The 16,192-nt window shown below is 38.2% G+C and overlaps 1 protein-coding gene across 4 annotated transcripts in view; it reads left to right on the top strand.

Annotated features, from left to right (window-relative positions):
• Adgb (androglobin) overlaps positions 1-16,192 on the top strand; it is a 129,321-nt gene that overhangs the window by 85,991 nt on the left and 27,138 nt on the right. For all 4 annotated transcript variants that reach the window (XM_021175285.1, XM_021175286.1, XM_021175284.1 and 1 more), the window contains 4 exons: positions 2,251-2,438; positions 6,740-6,924; positions 7,514-7,713; positions 14,341-14,397. In XM_021175285.1, coding sequence (XP_021030944.1) covers positions 2,251-2,438; positions 6,740-6,924; positions 7,514-7,713; positions 14,341-14,397 — 630 coding nt within the window. The remainder of the gene's footprint in view (positions 1-2,250; positions 2,439-6,739; positions 6,925-7,513; positions 7,714-14,340; positions 14,398-16,192) is intronic.

The raw sequence follows: 16,192 nt of genomic DNA, 5'->3' as shown, positions 1-16,192 counted from the left end.
GAGAGAGAGAGAGAGAGAGAGAGAGAGAGAGAGAGAGAGAGAGACAGAGAGAGACAGAGAGAGAGACAGAGAGAGAGACAGAGAGAGAGACAGAGAGAGAGACAGAGAGACAGAGAGAGAGACAGAGAGACAGAGTTTCCCTTCTTTTGATTTTGCTAGTGTGGAATTATTTCCTGTGTTTTCTTGGGTGTAGTTAACCTTCTTGGGTTGTTTGTTGCTACTTCATAACTATAATTTTGCAACTGTTATGAATGGTGATGTAAAGAAAACCTCTGTTTTCCAATTGTCTTAGGTGACCTGTGTGAAAGGGTCATTGGGCTCCCAAAGGGATAGAGGCCCACAGATTGACAACCATTTGGTGTAAAGGACAAGTCCCGCAAAGTCATATATGCCATCAAAATCTGGCAATAATCTTTCCTTCATGAAATGTGTTATACTAATATAATATGACTCTTTATTTGTGTAAAGACATTTAAAGAGTATTTAATTGAACAGAACAAGAATCTAAATTTGTCTAAAGTTTTTGGGCTCAGTGTGTGCCTGCATGAGTATGTGTGTGTTGGGGGTGGGGGGAGGTTGAAGGTTTTGTTGTTTTCACTAGTTAGCTTAAACTAAGTTTAAATCACACAGATTTCCTTCAAGGATGCAAGTTGAGTCAAAATGCAGAAGCACATTCCATCTCCACTCATCTATTATTTTGCTAATTTTGAATTTGTGTTGCAAATTCAGATGGCACCACTTGGGTCTCTACCCTCTGTGTCAATTTAAATTTAGGGAAAGAAATGAGAAGGTTGTGGAAAAGCAGGTAGAGATGTGTGACTGGAGAGCCAGCTTCCCTCTGTGCTTTTTGTGCATGGCTTTTCATCTCGTCAGAATCCTGAAGACCCTCAGTCTTTAAACGTGCTTGCACCCAGAGCTGAATGTCACCTCAGAACAGAGCTGATGAAAAGAAAATTATTTCTTCAGTCTTTGTTCTATAGTCTCTGACTGCTTTAACACACTGCTATCTGAAGAGTATTATGACATGTCTGTAGCTTACTGAAAATCATCAGTTTCCAAAATATCACTGTAAAGTTTGTGTGGTTTAGATGTGTTTTTTCTATTAAAAATATGGTTTTCTGAAGTTAAGAAAAAATACAGGATAAATTAGGTTTTTTTTTTCAAGATTTCTCAGGATTTTTCATAAGCTAACATATATTGAATATCACCAGAGAAAAAAAAAAGATGTAATTTTTCTCAAAAATACTATATCATAGAAACCCATTTTTACAAAATATATTGGATCAATATTACACAAAACACATCTTAGAATACACTACTGAAAGTTGAAGGCCTTATCATTTTCCTGCATGGCATTTCTATCTGTTAATCTCTCTTTTTTTAAATTTTTATTAGATATTTTCTTCATTTACATTTCAAATGCTATCCCAAAAATCCCCTATACCCTCTTCCAGCCCTGTTCCCCTACCCACCCACTCTGTTAATCTCTTAACCATTAAATAATTTGTTCCAGCACTGATGAACCATCTTGATATCCCAGGGACATTCACCAGAGACAGGTGAACATCTTCACCCACATAGAGGATGAAACTAATGCAAAGACACATAAAATATATCCCTGGGTGCTACCCAACTCGAATATCTGCTGGTCTTGATGAGAGACCTCATCCAGAGTCATCCTGCTCCATGTGGACTTTAACAGCTTTGTCATAATTTACCTGTGCATTAGCTATGTGATCTAATGAAGTTCTTCTTCCATACAAACTGGTAAACTTCCTCATAAACTTAGCTTGTTAGGAGTCTTTTTGTGCCTTTGCATTTTCTCAAGGCACTCTTTGAAGGTTGGTAAGGACCCTAATTAGACCTAGGCTTGCAAATATATATACTTCTTCAATTCAAACAGATGTTTCCTCTACTGCTGTCATAATTCCTGGAAGATCAAACAGTATAATTTAGAACACTGACCTGTGAGATTTCTCAGGGTTTACTTGTTTGTTTCGTGCACTGGGGATCTGACCCAGGAATTCACACAAGCTAAGCAAGCATTCTATCACTTGGATACACCCTCAGCCCGAAAATGATTATTTCTAAGAAGAATGTTAAATGGAATGGCTTGATAATCCTTAGGAGATTCTGGGCTCTGTCCTCTGGATATATCAATATAGTAACATTTATTTCAATGTGTGAACCACATATTTGAGAGACTAGTGGCAATATGGCTCCTATGTGTGTGTCTGCCCTCTCTTTTAGAAGGGATACACATTTGTGGCTGAAGCGTATACTGGTGACACATTCGTATCAGGAGCACGATGGAAACTGAGGCTCATCGGCTCTTATAACCCGCTCCCGTTTCTCTCCCGTGACTCACCATGCAACACCTTCTCCATAAAGGAAATCAGAGACTACTACATTCCTAACGACAGGAAGATCCTGTTCAGGTACGAGTATGTGATAGATGGATAAAGGTGTTCTTTAAAAATAGTAATATTTCTATTAAAATGAGTTCATAATTCTGAATTCATTAAGTTTTAAGCTCTGTCATTTTATGGAAATAACAAGTTTAGCAATAACATGGCTAAGTGGATACTTGAGCAAGCCTATATAATGCTGATCTCATTTCTTAGGTTTCCTTTTGCCTGACTTTCACAGAAATTCTTCCAGATTCACTTCTAGGTTCTTGACCCTCTCCTTGCTCTGCCTTATCTGTGGTTTCCCTCTGGTGGGACAATCCTCCTTTGTCATCTCAACTTTCTGTTTATGCTCCCCTATCTACCACTCCTGAATTCCCAGTACTGAGTCTACTTTGCTTCATTAGTTGTTTCTGTGGGTTGTAATTCCAATCAATAGACCACTCCTTTTGTGTCCTCCCATCTCTTCCCAATGCTCCTGCACTACTCTAAGGTGTTCATTATGTTTCTTACATGATATTATTGATTTTGGAAACTAGGAGTCCATTATATTCCTTTTAAAAAATTGCACTGTCACCCCACCTTAATATATATGTTTATCCTTTATCAAGGATAATACTTTTCTAACATACATATTTACACATGTTCTATAAAACGTTTGTAAATTGACTGTAGGGTAAAATCTCGAGCTGCAGAGTCTAATGGCCTTTCCCAGCCACCACGTCATAACCAGGACTGTCTCTTAATAGAACAAAAGTCTCCCTTCCCCCAGACATGTTAGTTGTATAGATCTTGTTTCCTCGTATATTATTTTGTGATATTCTATCCTTATTTTGCTACCTTGAAAAAACACTAATGATAATTTTCGGATTGTAAACCTTTTGCATTGAAATCTGCAAATATATGTAGTTGATCCTGGTGTCATTCCTATGGTATACATTTTATGTGTTGTATACATTTTAGTTGATTATCTGTGCATCAACCTTTTGGGAAATTAATGTGAATTGAAGGCATATGTTTTTTTCAACATAGAAACTAGCAGAGTGCCCAATGTATAATTGGCTTGCAGTAAATATCTTCTCTTTTTCATAGAAAATGTTCTTCCACTCAAATTTAGAAAACACATTAGATGTGTAGATATCATTTGTAATCAGAAAACCAATAACTATCCTTAGGTTTCAGTTTTGTTATTGTCTCTTATACCGTTTCTTTCTGGTCATAGTTTACTACTTCTAAAATCATAAAAATGGGAGCTTTGTGGCTCTCACATTTCATATAGCATTATGTAATAATCATTTATTAATAAAATCAAGTTGTTTTTAGCTATTTTATGACTGTCCATTTTATTGATGTGACTATGCAATCATTGATGTAGCTAAAGTCATGACAGGAATGGTCTATGATACCTAGAAAAAAACCACCCTATTTTTAGGGCTTTATTGTATGGAAGAGATATGTTTTAAAGGCATAGTACATTGATGAGTTGCTCTTCATAAGGAAAAACTAAGTTTTTCTGATAAAATTTGACAAACGATATGCTTTGCCTGATTTTTTCCTATAATAATTTTAATGCAGAAATTTTCCTCCTTAAAATGTAATTCTTAAACAGAAATATAGTATATAGTACAACCTTAAGCACACATTTGGTTTTCTACACGAACGTATTTTATACCTGGGAGAAGGCATAAAGAACACTCTGAGGGAAGCCCACTTCGGGGCAGGCATGCACGTTGTGGATTTGCCTCTCAATTTGTCTTCCTGCAACATATTTTCAACATTTTCTGTAGAAAAAAAATTAGAAAAAAGGAAAGTAACAACTAAAAAATAGTGATTTATTTGCTTCTCACTGTGGCCTCCTAATACAGGAAATAGAGGCTTTTATCTTAGCAGCAACAGAACACTTTAAAGAGTTTTTAAGAAAACTGACACTCTCAGACTTGTGTCAAAAATATGTCTATAATACATGAATTTGAAAAAATATCAATGTAATTCCTAAAGAAAAACTATCATCATATTATTATGGAATTCTATTCAATTATTCAAAGTATAGATTATTAACAGATTAATTGAGATGGCTGCCAGATGTTGATCTGAATGAAACGGATATTCAAATGGTAGAGGGACAGACAGTGTAAGACAGCTCAGATGGTAACCCTGGCAATATGAACTTCAGTCAATGGGGCTGCTATAGTTTCCCTGTCAAGGTCTTGACACAACACTGGGTGGCTGAAAAAAATGTCTCATCTCACACTCTGGAAGTTCACCCTGAAGTTAAATTGTCACCAGGGTAGGAGTCTCCAGAGCATTCTGGAAAGGCTCTATTTTACTTCCTCTCAGCATTTTATGCTTGCTGGTGTTCTCTTGCTTATTGGGACATCATTCAGATCTCTGTTTTCATCTTTACACAGTGGTTTATTGTGTGGCTGCTTCTAAATTCCACCCTATTATTCTGAGGCCACCAGCCATATTGATTTGGCCTCATCCTTTAGGTTTTTCCTGTAATAAATTATCTCTACATAAGATGACCTTGTGAGGGCACCAACATGGCTTTTGTAGGAAGAAGACATACAATTTAAACCAATCATAAAGAGACATATGAATCTGGAAAGAAAACGTTTTAAGACGCTGAGCTAAACTTGACAGCCTAGGCTGGTTGAGCGTACCTTGGGGAAATGTCTGGATGCCATCATTTACTTTGGGCAAGAACACAGGGCAGAAGCTAATTGTAAAGTGGTCAGTAGAAAATATCAGTAACAATCATGCTACCCTTTGAAGAGAGAGCTCAGCTTGAAGCTTCCATTTAGGAACCTGGATTCCATTTTTTTTTTCAGTCTATGAATGAGAACAGAGCACCGTTTCCCTGATAAGCATGGGATATCAATGACAGAGGGGCATGAGAAAGCAGACCTGAAGAGAAGGGACAGCATGAAATTGCTTTACTCAGGGATGACAGGTTTCTAAAGACAAGGCACCAATAATCCTTTCACCCCTGCTAGACCCTTCCAAGAGGTCATCAGATAAAACCAGAAGTTTCCATATGGCAAACACTGCTTGGACTCCTGAGCAGTGCAAACCAAGGCTCTGGGTTTGTGCTGAGCAAGTGAGTGGGAGGTGTGGGAGATGAGTTGGTCACCAAAGCAAACACAGAGGGGCCAGGAGGGGAAGGCAGGTCACTCTGGAGTTCAATGTGATGGACTTGCCTGATTTGCCTTTGTTTTATTTTCATTCACTTGGAGAAATTGAACATCCTGGGCACTTGTGAAGAGTTACTAGAGAAAGCCACAACAATTTTTTTCATTGTTGTTTTAAAGGGACTAGAAAGATGGCTTGGAGGATAAAGAACTTGCCAGGAAATACTCAATTGTGACAACCTAAGTTCCATCCCAAGAATTCATGGAAAGCTGGAAAGAGAACCCATATGTGCTTTCATGTTCTCTCCCCACCCCATATCTCTGGCTCTCTCTCACTATCTTGCTCTTGTTCTCTCTCTCTCTCTCTGTCTCTCTCTGTCTCTGTCTCTCTCTCTCTCTCTCTTTGTCTCTCTCTGTCTTTCTCTCTCCTCTCTCCTACTCTATCACACACATTAAAAAGCACAAGCAGTGGTACATGATGGTCACCTGACTGTCAGGGAAGGTATCTTTTAGANCATATCTCTGGCTCTCTCTCACTATCTTGCTCTTTCTCTCTCTCTCTCTCTCTCTCTCTCTCTGTCTCTCTCTCTCTCTCTCTCTCTCTCTCTCCCTCTCCCTCCTTCTCTCTCCTCTCTCCTACTCTATCACACACATTAAAAAGCACAAGCAGTGGTACATGATGGTCACCTGACTGTCAGGGAAGGTATCTTTTAGATCTACACTGCTTCATAAACATCTTCTCATCATACTTAAACAAAAAGATATTTACTACTTGGGATTTTCTTTTTTTAATTTTTAATATTTTTTATTACATATTTTCCTCAATTACATTTCCAATGCTATCCCAAAAGTCCCCCATACCGCCCCCCACTTCCCTACCCACCCATTCCCATTCTTTTGGCCCTGGCATTCCCCTATATTGGGGCATATATAGGTTTCTGTCATTAGAAAATCCCAAGTAAGCCACAGGAGATTACTTGGGATTTTCTAATGACAGAAACCTATGCTGCTGTTTTTCTCAGCTGTACGGTATCGGGCTCTGTTGAAGTCTGCAGGGACACTAAGGCGCATGTCCATGGGCCTTACGAAGCTGTATTACTTTCAGACAATCAAATGAGAACAGACACCACAGTTTCTATGCTGACTTAAAGGACACAGAGCAGTGTATTTGCTCATCGAGATGAACCTTTCTCACAACAGGTACTCCATTAAAGTGACGGTGGCACAGTCTATTACAATCCAGGTCCGCACATCCAAACCCGACACCTTCATCAAGCTGCAGGTGCTGGAAAGTGAGGAGGTTATCACCAGCACCGTGGGCAAAGGGCAAGCTGTCATCCCCGCCTTCTACTTCCTTGGAAATGAAAAAGCCCTGAGCTCCCAGTGTAAGTACCTGTCTGGAATTTGGCCTCCATTCAAAAACAGATGCTTGTGTTGCTGCCATTTAAAATGGTTAAAATCAAAAAAATCACAAATCGACACTTGACAAACACTGGGGCCAACTCCAATGACTGACGACATTGTAATTCTATACCTAAGTAGGCTCCTAAAAACCAATCGATTGGACTATTCTTTTCTTACACACAATCCTGCTTGTATTCTTTAGGATTCATTTATGTGTACATATATGACTGTTTTCCTGCATGTCTGAATGGGCGCCATGAGGAAGCCTGGTCCTACGAAGGAGGAGGAGTTGGATCTTTTGATGCTGGGGCCATGGTGGTTTAAGGCATCACGTGGGTGCTGGGAACTGAACTAGGATCCTCTTCTTAAGCAGTGTGTGCTCTTAACTGATGAGCTAGCTCTCCAGCCCCACATGAAATTTCATAATTGTTGATAATCTAATGTATTTTTATTTTATCTTCTTAAAATAATCATGTCCTTTTAAGCATACTATATTCTATATGTATATATGTAACCTATTTATTTATTCAATCATATCAAATATTCTAACATATTATTTCTCCTTTTTAGCTAGCAAGCAAGTTCTCTTATCTCACCCCTCACCTAAGAAAGACCCAGAAGTGCTGACCAAGAAAAAGTCTGGCCAACCAGGTCAGAAATCCTTCAAAGGAAGACCTGGAGGTGGACTAACAGACACAGGAATGCCCCTGCTGGAAGAAGAAATTTTGAACATACCCACTATAGAAGAAAATTCTAGCACGCCACAACAGGTACATTAACTGAAAAAAAAAAACAATTAATGATTTGGGGCTAGGAAGATGGTTCAGTGGGTAAATTGTATGTGTGTAACTCCAACCTGGGAGGCCTAGACAAGCAGATGTCACTTGCCAGCTAGCCTAGGAAAAGGTAGAAAGTTCTGTATCTAGTGAGATTGTCTTTCGCAAAAAATAAGGTAGAGAAAGACTGAGAAAGAAGGTAGAGAAAGAAACTCCAAGCTGACTCTGGCCTCCATGTATATATTTACCAACTGGTGCCCTGTATTCACATGTGCACAGGTACACAGAATGAGCATATATGTATAAAGAGAGGGAAGAACTTATGTCACAGGATGTAAACAGGGACTGGGCAATAACTGTGATGATGATCAAATCACATGACTTAGAAATCACTAGAGACAGATGTAAAATTGAAAGAATGAATCAAGAAGCAGTGGGCTTAATTAACATGAAGACACCCAACTACCCAACTTAACAGAAATCAAACAGCTATTGGAATGGTGTAGAAAAAAATGTAAGTCATTTATCCAATTGAAATGTTCAATGTCTGCTTCCTGCAAAATGATGAAGCTGAGGTTAAAATAGGAACCATTTGGGGGATTTGAAATTTCTAATTATAGTGCCTTTGTCTTGGCACATACTGGACATTTGATTACTTCCTATGTGTGTGCCTGTCAGCACTCCCGTGTGTGAGTATGGGAGCACATATGTCAAGGCATACTATGGAAAGCCAGAGGACAGCCTCTGGTGGAGATCCTTGCCTTCTCTCTCATTTGTAACAGGGTCTCTTTGTTATTTGCTACAGCACATACTCCGGTTAGCTGACTCAGAACTTCCAAGGATGCCACACCTCCAGCCCCTATCTTGCCACAGGAACACTGGATTACAGACAGAGCAACTGTACCTACCCTTAAAGGGTTGTTGAATACAGGTTCTCACACTTTCAGGAGAAGTACTTCATTCCCTCAAGCATTTCCTACTCCATTCAGGATCTCTTAAAAGATAGATTTGTGGCTGGAGAGATAGCTTAGGGGTTAAAAATGTTTGTTGCTCTTGTAAAGGATACAAGTTTAGCTCTCAGAACCCACACAAGGTGGCTCACAACCTGCAACAACTCCAGCTCCAGAGACTGAATATTCTCTGACCCCTCAGAACCCCTGGATTCATATACAAGCACATGCAAAACTAAAGTACTTATTTTTTAAAAGATAAAATGTTTGTGATGAAAAATTAATAGGCACCTCAACAAAAACTAAAGTACCTATAGATGGGCAGTCTTAGCATAATGCAATTATAAATACATTAATAATAAATAGTTTAAAAGACTACACATGTGAAAACATGATAATGTTAAATAATCTTTTAGGTAAAATAGATCAACTGAGTATTTATAAAGCATCGAACTCAATAATGAGTTTTTAATAACAACTCTAAAATCATACTTTATCAGCAACATTAATGTGTGTTTAATGAAATACTGACTTTTCAATTAATCAGTGAGCAATGCATGTTCAGAAGTATGTAAGCTAACCTCAGACAGCCAGAGTTAGAAATGAGCTACTTAGTAACTCACTGAAAAGAGACAAGGTTCTGAGAATGATATAAAAATAAGCCAATGAAACTTACAAACAAAATGCCTAAAAGTGAATTATCCATAGTTTTTGCTTTTTATGATTCTAAAGCATATGTGCTACTCACAAGACCTGGGAGAACACAGAAGGCATACATTTACCAAACACAGGAAAATGGTACAGGGCTCTAAGACCATTGAGTAGCCCAGACTGGTCTATGCTTGCAGAGTTAAACACTAGGGCAGGCGAGGCTAGTGGTGGGAGAGAAAGGAGTTTGGCAAAACCCATTAATAAGGAAATAACAATCTGAGCAATGTGATAAAAAAAAAAGTTGCAATTATAATACCTTCAAAGTTTTCCCTTGCTAAATACCACATCACCAGCTGGCTTATGGAATGAATCAAGCAATAGTATTTTCTAAAAACACAACAAAGACCTTGTCTTATTTGAATAGGTCATTTGAGACAGGGTCTCGCTCTACAGCCTGTGACTGTCCTAGAACTTGCTATGTATTCCAAGCTGGCCTTACTTGCAGTAGCCCACAGACCTCAGCCTCCCAGGTGCTGGAATTGGAGTCATGAGGCCTGGAACCTAGATTCTTATGACAATTTTACAGACATCCACACAATCTTGACTCCATATCCAGATAAGGAGAACATGAGAGAAATGAATAAATTTAGGTGATCAAGTGGTGAGAAATTATAAATGATATACCAGTTAACCAGTTCCAGCAGTGGTAAGAGTGGGCAGAGAGAATCTCTCCAGGAATTCATGAGGTCTGCCATTAGAAAGACCTAGTAATATAAATCCACAGAAATAACTACATGACAATAGCTATGTGGCCCTCAGACAGCTTATCATGCTCAGCTTCTACTTACAGATGCGTAATGGAAAACTAATGCAAATCCTACAAACTAGGAGCTTTCATCTAGAAATTTGTACAAAACAATATATTCATATTTGAACTTGGTATATTTTCCTTAAAATAGCATAAGAAAAGAATCCTCAGTATTATTGATAATATTTAATAACATTGCAACATTTTGGCAGCAGGGGAGCAAACTGGTTAGCAGCAAAGTAAGTGAACTACTAAGTTATTTATAGATAAGATAATTATCTATACATACCTAAAAAATTCCAGCAGAATATACAAAACATAGAGCTGATGAGATTTTAAAAGCTTGCCAGGTACAATGTGTCTGCATTTACTCAACTCTTTGTATGCCAGAGTGTTCCAGTTAACCATTGAACATGCACCCTTATCATTCCCATATAACAGAAAGAGACCTGGGCACAGAGAGACACAGCTCAGTAGCAATCAGCTGGCATTTGTAAAAGCAAGGCTTGAATGGACACTGCTCCCTCTTGTGACACTGTGCCCTTAACTACCAATTATGCTGCTCCTAGAGTCACACCAATCATCAGCTTTGCTCTGTATCAATGCTGGAACATGAGACAGTACAATGTGTTGTCTTTCTTAACAGCCATGTAATTGCAAAATAACTGGCAGTTGACCTCAGCAAGCACACTCAAGTTCTCCACTCAATAAGCATTTACACTTTAATGCTGGACAGTTAAAGTCAGTAAGCCACCCAAAACACTGTAATGACCTTCCTGCTTAACAGAAGTAGTCTGTGCTTTTCAGTCAAGTGACACAACAGTAGAAAGACACTAGTAAACTTTTAAAGTCAGGCTTAAAATTGAGGGAGTGTTATATACAAGCCCCCCCTGTTGTAAATTTTTTTTATCTCCATCTGGGATTTTTATTCTTCCTTTAATAACTTAATTTCCAGAAAAAAGACACATACAACCTTTATATTTACAATAAGCCTTAATCATCATATGACCTGGGCAGATATCTATCCTCTATGTTATTATGTCTATTTTGCAGTCAATAATTCCATTGTATAATTTGCCTTGTTTTGTCTAGACTACTCTTAACTCCAATTAGCCAACTCACATGGCCATTATTTTATGACTGTCCTAACTCATGGTGGCTTTCTCCTCTCTCTACCTTCTTCTACCCCTCATGGTTTTCCTCTAATCCCAAGCTGAGAACCCTAAACCCCACCTATGTCTCTTCTGCCCAGCTATTGGCAGCTGGCATCTTTATTTACTAATCAGAAATAAGCTTGGGGGCAAGGTCATGTAACATCACTTGGATGCAGACTCTCTTTGGGGCAATCAGGTCTTAAGGACCTGCACTTAGCATTACATGCAGAGCAAAAGGCCCAAACCTCAACAGTTCTCCTTTTTAGTTCAATAAAAGCCTCCTTTTCTCTCAGATATAAATTGAGTGCAATTATAACAATTATGAAAAGTATAATGTATACATTTATAATGTCTAATTCATTATATTTGGCAATTTAGATAAAGTATTTTATCATCTATTTTGGTGAGTTAGAATTTTGTATATAAATTAGTTATTATTTTAACATGTATTAGTATTCTAAAAACATCTTTTAAGACTTAGAATATCTTCTTAAATCCTAAACAACTTAAGTTAAATTGTGAGACTATAACTAACTCATCTTCAACTCCATCAGAGATTGAGAAGGAATAAATATTATTTGACTATGTCGGAAGTATAGGGACACATCTTCAAGAAATTATAGAAATGACAGAGATAGATTATCACCTGGACAGTCCCCAAATTGCTTATCATGTTGGAGCATCTACCTTCAGCCTTCTGGCCCAGACAGACCTTAAGTGAAGCAGGAATTATGAAGGACAACTTACCCTGTATTATCAGAGCCTAGCAATCAACTACTTTGTGTCTGTTTGTCCTTTGTGGACAGCTTTCTGTCTGCCTATAAAGTTAGAGCATTTCTTACCCAGTGGCTAGCTTTCCACAATTATAGCAACTCCACATAGATGTTATTGATGCTCATTTTCTTCTTTAAAGTGGAATGGAGTACTTCCAGAAGGAAATCTAATAGTCAAAAGATCCTTTAATAATGAAATGATTTTAAATGCCATATTCTGTGGATCTCTGATGCTTGTGAAGTCTATCTATCTATATATAGCATATGTGAATTGTTAAACATTACTTATTTTTAGTTATTTACTATTTGTATAAATTTGAAAATATGTTATTGCAATTTACTAAATTAGTATCTAATATGATCATGAGTGTGACTGTCTATTAACTTGCATTACTTAGTTATCCTAAATAGTTTGTTAAAAGAACTGGAATTCAACTTGTATTTTTAAATGTGTTGCATAGAGACAATGCCTATCTAAGAGTAAGATAATTAATCTTAAATTTTGTATCAATATACAAAGATTTGTACCAATGAAAACCTTAAACCTGTATCAATATATAAAATTCTGTATCAATGTAACAAAATATAAAGATCTCTATCAACGTAAGATTATTGCTATAAATGCTTTTGTTTAAGATTAGATTTAATAACCCAACCATATTTGTCTCATTCCTGATAATATTACTATATCTCCCCATTTTTTCCTTTCAACCCTCTTCCCTTTGCCCAAGAAAGAAGGATAGAGAAGAGGAAAGAAAAGATAGAAATCCCTGATTCTAAACTTCCGAATTTGTTTCTTTTCTGTCCAAGATCATAATTATTTTATAAATTATCCCCTAAAATGACAACATATCTATAATTTATAAAATAACAAAAACTGTACGTTCCAACTTAAGGGATTAAGATGATATTTTTTGTTTGTTTGTTTATATTTTTAATAATTGCTTTCTGCTGAATTGGGATAAAGAATTCCTATTTGGGGCCAAAAAGGTAATTGAAAAAAAATAGTTAAGTCAAAATAAAGCTAGCTGGCATGATTTGTGGTCCAGTCTTTATGTGTTGCTAAAGATCAGGGTTTAACTGAGGTCCTGACAGTCTGAAAGGCTGGATGGACCCTGGTCAGCAGGGATTTAGCAGACTTTCCTGAAGTTGTTCTTGAAGCAAGTCTCTGGAAAGAGCATCAGTTGAAACAGAATCAGGCAAGGAGCTGGAACAGTGGTCATCTCAGCATCCCTGAGGGTGAATCTTGTCAGGGCTGCCCTCCTGGTGTTTCATTCTGTAATATATAAACCTTAAAACCAATATTTAGTTCTATAAAGATATTTGTATGGAATGTAAAGAATGAATTTGTATTTCTTGTTTAAGTTGTGAACTACAACTGTCTTTCTTTATGAGTTAGTGTGATCATATACTCAAGCTACAGTGTACATTTGTATGCATGCTATATGAAAGGATGCCATGATGAAGTTAGAGGACTCTGTAGCTGACAAGATCCCTTGGCTATGCATAGTTTAAGTTTGGGCTAGAGACACTTTTCTGGCCCCGCCAGTTTCAGGACTATTCCTATGTAGAGGGATCAGCAAATCATGTTACCTGACTTGTTTGGTCTTTTTGATTTCTTTTTCTGCTGCAGCCAAGATCTTTAGGGGGCCTTCCTCTATCAAATTTGATCCTTACTACTTTGGAAGAAGTCCAAGGCCATTCTAAATTTCCTGTTAACACAAATACAGAGCCTCTCTCTAAAAATAGCATTTCCTTGGTCCAGCAACACAAAATCATCAAAAGTATAGATTTATTTAATTTAACAACCTCTTTTTAATTTAGGTTTGCTCTATTTTGTCCTCTCTCATAGAGGATTTGTAATTTCATTATAACCACTGAAGTTTATACCCATCTTTATACTGATAATTAAAATAATTTAAAATAATTATTATTATTTATTGACATAGGGTTTCTCTGTGTAGCCTGAACTAACTTGGAAATGTTCTGTACATTAGGCGGGCCTCAGACTCACAAGAAACCTATCTATCCTTGCCTTTTTGTCCTAAACATTGAGATCAAAGGCCTGGATTGATCCATTTATCCATGTATCCTAAAAACATTTATATTTTCATTTATTTCTCCCTTATTTGGAGATTAATATTTCTGTGGATAAATATACTTATATCCCCTTTCTCTTTATATAAAGTAAGTTAATATCCTTTTTATATTTAACTGTATTTAAATTTCATTCTATTTACTGTATAACCCTATTCTCAAGCCATCATGTATATGTCATGTGCTAGGCCAAGCAGTCCCAGTTTTCCCGTGGAGGCCACGTTGAAGGAAACCAGATGCCTAAGGTAGCGTGGACATCTTAATTTATTTAACTTTTTATAATTTTTTTGATTGCCGGAGGCATGCAGCCTTGCTTTTCGCTCTCTGAGCAAAAGGACTTTGCTTCATTGCTCAGCAGGGGTGTTTAACATCTGCTCATTAAAGCTGCATCTCCAAGACAGCATAGGGCAGCATTTGGGAAGACCCCAGTCTGAACTTTGAGATTTCCACTTAGTGTGTTGTTTCTTTTCGGTTTGTGGGGCACAGCTATGTCTTAGCTTACACTATACACACCGGAATTACGGGTGCCAAATTAGCATGTATTTTAGTCTTTGTCTGGAAGTCCACATGGTTTTGGGGGAAAACCACAAGGTTTGGAGAAAAACTGACTTTAGAAAGAAACCAATTTACTGAGAAGCTTGAGTTTTTTTATTTGGGAAGCTGAAATTAGTTTTTTAAAGTGAGTTTTTGCCCAACATTGGGCGGTAATATATTGTAAATTTTTAAAAATCTCAATCCCACACCATCTTCTGCGCAATCTCAGCTGAGGGCCGCACAGTGCCCAGAGGACTCTCCAGGCACCCTAGCACAGCTGGGACCTTGAGAGCACTGGTTAGTGAAATGCAACATCAGTTCTAAAATACTCAGAGGGTCTTGTGCTAGTAGGAACCGGGACAAAGGACCTGCCTGACCAGCGGCTGGGGTTCTTTCTGGTTGGTGCCACCCCTGCAGCATCTTTTGCATGATATCAGCTAAAGGCCCCCAAGGTCCCTAGAGGACTCTCCACACTGCAGGCACCCTAGCACAGCTGGGACCTTGAGATCATTGCCAGGAAACAGAGCTGACACCCAGACCCCTGGACACTTTCCCTGCCAGAGGAGAGTCGGTCTCCAGAGAGGACTCTGAACCCAGGAAGCAGGAGGTGGATCTGAGCTCCAGACCTCTGTGCATCCTCCCCTGCAAGAGGAGAGCTTGCCTACAGAGAGGGCTCTGACCACTGTGACACAGGAGAGAGTTGGTCTCCCAGGAGTGCTGACAGAGACTAAAGAATCACAGGAGGAACAAGCTCCAGCCAGAGACAGCTAGAACATCTAACACCAGAGGTTACCAGATGGCAAAAGGCAAACCAAAGAATCTTACTAACAGAAACCAAGACCACTGAGCAACATCAGAACCCAGTACGCCCACCATAGCAAGTCCTGGATACCCCAACACACCTGAAAAGCAAGATTTGGATCTAAAATCATATCTCATGATGCTGGGAGAGTATTTTAAGAAGGGCATTAATAACTCAGTTAAAGAAATACAGGAGACCACGGTGAAACAGGTAGAAGCCCTTAAAGAGGAAGCACAAAAATCTCTCAAGGAATTACAGGAAAACACTGCTAAACAGGTAGAAGACCTTAAAGAAGAAACACAGAATTCTCTTTAAGAATTACAGGAAAACACAATCAAACAGGTGATGGAATTGAACAAAACCATCCAAGATATAAAAATGGAAGTAGAAACAATGAAGAAAACTCAAAGGGAAATAACGCTGGAGATAAGAACCCTAGGAAAGAAATCAGGAACCATAGATGCGAGCATCACTAACAGAATACAAGAGATGGTTACTTCATAATTGTTGCACCTATAGGGTTGCAGATCTCTTTAGCTCCTTGGTTATTTTCTCTAGCTCCTCCATTGGGAGCCCTGTGATCCATCCAATAGCTGACTGTGAGCATCCACTTATGTGTTTGCTAGGCCCTGGCCTAGTCTTACAAGAGACAGCTATATCAGGGTCCTTTCAGCAAACGCTTGCTAGTGTATGCAATGGTGTCA

This window comes from Mus caroli, chromosome 10 (assembly GCF_900094665.2).
Source record: "Mus caroli chromosome 10, CAROLI_EIJ_v1.1, whole genome shotgun sequence".
Taxonomy (NCBI): domain Eukaryota; kingdom Metazoa; phylum Chordata; class Mammalia; order Rodentia; family Muridae; genus Mus; species Mus caroli.
This window is presented reverse-complemented; position numbering and strand designations above follow the sequence as displayed.